Raw genomic sequence first — 4651 nt, 5'->3', positions numbered from 1 at the left:
GATTTGTGAAAATTTGGCACGATATTCCTTCAGGTAATGTGTTAGAGAATTCTTTAGTATGGTTAAAAAAAAAAAAGAAGGAAGATTTTAAACTCTACGTTTTCATCACGTTTAATTATTTAAGTTCGAGACAATTCTAACCTAATCTAACAATTAGAAATACACAATACGAGGTTAGAGATGAAATTGTGTTACATGATATTTGTTTTTTTTTTTTTTTTTTTTTTTTTTTTTTCTATGGAAGACGTTTGTTTTATAAACTAACAATTAGAAATACAGAATATGAGGATATTGAAATTGCGTAACGTGATATATATATATATATATATATTGTTTTTCTGTCGAAGACATTTGTTTTACATAATTGTTTTAGAGGAAAATCATTTTTTTACATAATAATGAGTCAATGACTTAAAAAGTTTTCCCTCTTGAATCAGTATCATATGTTTTAATCTCAATATTATAATAAATAAATATCAAATACACATGATATCTTCACCGATAAAGCGATAACAATATAGAATCAGTCTTTTAATGGAAGACAAGCCAAAAAGTCTAATTCAATATTTCTTTTCAATTTATAGGGACCTTAATTGAGAGTTTTTCTAGTAAGTCTTAAAAAAATAAACTATTAAAAAATTCTTATTTTCAATCAACAAATGTGTATTAAAATTTATATATTTATATAATTTTTAATTTTATATAATTTTAATCAGATTAATGATCAAAAATTATTTTTTACTGAAAAACTCCCTTATTTATAAGTGTTAATTTTAATTTCTTATTTTTTTGTGTTTCCTGAAAGAGAGAAGACGCACTCAAAAGAAGCGGAAATTCGAGGATTAAGATACCAAATACATGCACCAAACCAAAACCGCAATTTGATTGGCGGAGAAAAAAAGGTATCTTCCTCAGTTCTTCTCCGTATAATATTCCGTAATAACGAAAATATTCTCGGGGTAATTCAGACATTTCATCTAAAATCCTTCTTGAACAAACGGTGGATAAAATACGCGACGCCACGAAAGCGACTTTTTGAAAAAACGACGACCAAACTCGGCGTTTCGCCATTGGCCAATCTGATTTCATTTCACCCTCTCTCTAAACAGAATCTTCTTTCTTGCCTTAAATTTTTCTATTCTATTCCATTTTCCCAAATTTTTTCCCCTCATTTTCTCTCTCACCAAACACCCTTTTCCACTGTATATATACTCGTCTCTAATAATATTTATATCTATAGAGAGAGAGAGAGTCTCCCAAACAGTTTATCATTCTCCTCTTAGCTTCTCCAAGAAATCTATCGACAAAGAAACGAGAAAAGGAAAAAGAAAGATCTGAGGAGAGAAGGATTTTCCGAGAAAATGGGTTCGCTTCCGCCGGAGCTGAGCTTGGATATCACAGCGACGTTTGTTCCGAGGACGATCGGCGATTTCCTCAGGGAGGTTTCGGCGATCGGAAATGCGAGCGAGAGGGCTTCGAAGCTTGACGATTTCGGGAAGAGATTGGAGGACGAAATGAGGAAGATCGACGCCTTCAAACGCGAGCTTCCTCTCTGCATGCTCTTGCTTAATGACGGTTCGTCATCGATTTGGTTTTTTGATTTTTCGTTTTTTGATTTTGTGTGATTGAGAATTTTTAGATTCTGGATATTTATACACACACACACACACACACACATATATATATATATATATCTATATATATTTTGGCTTATCGTGTTTTCATTTTCTCAGCTATTGAAGCTCTGAAGAAAGAATCGTTGCAATGCGCGACGCAGAATGCTCAGCCAGTGCTCGAGGAATTCATACCATTGAAGAAGGACTGCGAAGAGCACGAAGAACTTGACAAGAATATTGATAATAATGAGAAGAAAGATAATGACTGTAATAAAGACAAGAAAAACTGGATGAGCTCTGTTCAGCTTTGGAACACGGATGATGATGATCCAAAGAAAAATTCCAAGACCCAAACTAAGGTGCACAACTAAACTTGTAAACCAAAAACAAGTAATTAAAATTGGAAGCTTGAAATTTACCTCTCCAATTTGAAAAAACATTAGTTGATTCTATTCTATACTTGTTTGTTCTTGCGGTATGTGTCAGATAAATGAAAAAGGTTACCCCTTGGAAACTGAGGATCCATTTCATAAGAGGGCCTTTGTGGCGTTTAAGCCTTACTCTGCTTTTCCTGTGGTGAGGAAGGAAGAGAAGAAAGAGTTTTCTGTTCATGGGCTTTCTTTGCTCACTCCGGGGTTAAAGAATCCCAAGGAGGAATCGGTTTGTGGGGCCCAGAGATCCAACTCTGGAAGAGCTGTTTCGTCTTCTCCTTCAAATGCTCAATCGAATTTACGAACTGGGTCCGCTCAACAACAGTCTGCAAGGAAGCAGAGAAGGTGCTGGTCACCTGAGTTGCACAGGCGATTCGTCAGTGCTTTACAGCAACTTGGTGGCTCACAAGGTCAGACCTTGATCATATATTCATGGTGATGATATTTTCTTAATATTGAATTGAAGTTGGTTTTCAACTTTTTCTTGTTTAATATTGAATTAAGTATGATTGCAAATTGGGATAATTACCCCCAAAAAAAAAAATGCCTCTGTGGTGTGAGGAAATTGATTTGAATCTGGGAAAGAAACTGGAGATTGGGAAATTGAGTATTTTTGCATGATTAAGTAAAGATCCGTGGATTTGGTGAAAGTTCAATGTTGGGGTTGATTGTGTCTGTATTCATAACAGTGACGAATTGTTGTTCTACTGCTGTCTCTCTCTTATTATTACTATTGTTGTTGGTATTATTATTTTAAGTACAAAAATTTCTTCTCTTTTGGTCATTTTGCAGTGGCGACTCCAAAGCAAATTAGGGAACTGATGCAGGTTGATGGCCTGACCAATGATGAAGTGAAGAGTCATTTGCAAGTAGGCCCTTAAACTATCACATTCCTTTTCTCTTTTTGTGTTTCTGGAAAGAGTCAAGTGTAAAAGGGTTTATCTTTGAAAATTTTTTTTGCGAAGCCTTTTTCCAGGCTATACTATTTTAAAGTCCTGCATCACTTTTGAGTTTTGACAAATGAAATTCTGCTCTTAAAAGTTGACTAAAACAGTTTTTTCTTTTTTCTTTTTTTTTTTAATTGATAATCCAGAAATACCGGCTTCACACAAGAAGACTTCCATCAGCCACCTCTGCTCCTGCAAACCAATCTGTTGTCGTTTTGGGGGGTTTGTGGATGAACCAAGATCAGTATGGTGATTCATCAAAGGCTAGTAGTTCTCAGTCTGGTTCACCACAAGGTCCTTTCCAATTAGCTGCAAATGGTGGTGGGAATCCCACTACAGGAGAGGACAGCATGGAAGATGATGAAGAATCTAAATCTGAAGGGTATAGCTGGAAAAGTCACCTCCATAAACAAGGGAAAGTCGATGTATAGAGTTATATATTTCGCCATGAATTTTGCAGATAAAATATATATACATGGGAGGAGTTAAATGAATATAAGAAATAACACAGGAATACATATAAGTAAAGACATTATAAGTCCTGACTAAGAGCGAGAGAGAGAGAGAGAGAGAGAGAGAGAGAGAGGCTATTAATTTTGCAGGTTTAGTTTACTTTCCTTGTATCTTGAAGATGAGTTTCATTTTTTTTTTCTTTTCTTTTGGCGGAATTGGTATAAATACTTCCTCTTAGCAATGACATTTTATTTCTCAACATGCACGAAGCTCACGGTTTCTTTACATTTGGCTTTTTTGTTTTGATAACTTGTGTGTGAAATTGTCAGAACTGTACTGACAATTCATATGCTTCAATTCTAGGGAAAAAGAAAAAAGGTCAAAATGAGACGAGATTATTTTAAGCATTTCAGGTATAATTATTGCCGTTGAAATCAACTCATTGGAATTGCACTCAATTTCTCCTCTGCCTATTGAGATAGCTTTCAGATTTATGAAAGCTCCTTTATCTAATCTTCTTGGAGGGCATGATGAATATGTTGGTGTAACTCTCATGAGGAAAACCATAATTGATGCCCCATGTGGCAATTAGAATGCAGGCATGGATTTTGCAATATTAATTAAAGGAAAATAATGCGTTGAATTCAACACAACATAAAAAATAAAAAATAAAGTTGATTGTAAGATTCACATTATTATTTCCTCTCCTCCTTGGCTTAATGGGTTTCAAGCACCAGAGTGCTTCAAGAAAAATTATGCAAGCTACACATACTGTTCACTCTCATTTTTCAATCATTGAATGATATAAAAAAAAAAAAAAAAAAAAAAAAAAAAAAGGAAAGGATCCCAGCCGTGAAAAAGAACTAACAACTGCCACACAAATGGTGAAAAAATTTCAACGAATAAGATTGTATTTAAGCCTTTTAAGTCTCATTTAAGAGCTAAATTGGGATACATAACATATATTACCTGTTTATTTCATAAATTCAAATTATTTTTTAAACTTTTTTACTAATAATTTTTCTAATAAAAGTTAAATTTCTGTTTAAATTTTTCTATTCATATCTATTAACCAAACGAACCAATATATATACATATATATATATATATATATATATTAAGTTTTCAATGCGAAAACAATGAAGATGAGAGCCTAAAATGCTTTTCCTCACATTTGCTGTTGCCTGGACTGATATGGCTTCTG

At 33.8% G+C, this 4651-nt stretch overlaps 1 protein-coding gene across 1 annotated transcript; it reads left to right on the top strand.

The window, feature by feature from the left end:
* The first annotated feature begins 1162 nt into the window (after window positions 1-1162).
* LOC21410192 (transcription factor HHO6) lies at window positions 1163-3700 on the top strand. The gene is made up of 5 exons (XM_010109684.2): window positions 1163-1575; window positions 1734-1975; window positions 2103-2457; window positions 2840-2916; window positions 3141-3700. Exons 1-5 carry the CDS (start codon window positions 1362-1364, stop codon window positions 3423-3425), a joined length of 1173 nt encoding a protein of 390 aa, XP_010107986.1. The 5' UTR covers window positions 1163-1361; the 3' UTR covers window positions 3426-3700.
* Window positions 3701-4651: the final 951 nt, after the last annotated feature.

The sequence above is a fragment of the Morus notabilis genome, unplaced genomic scaffold (assembly GCF_000414095.1).
Source record: "Morus notabilis unplaced genomic scaffold, ASM41409v2 Scaffold45, whole genome shotgun sequence".
In the NCBI taxonomy this organism is placed as follows: Eukaryota; Viridiplantae; Streptophyta; class Magnoliopsida; order Rosales; family Moraceae; genus Morus; species Morus notabilis.
The sequence above is the reverse complement of the archived record's forward strand: the minus strand, read 5'-3'. Positions and strand labels throughout refer to the sequence as shown.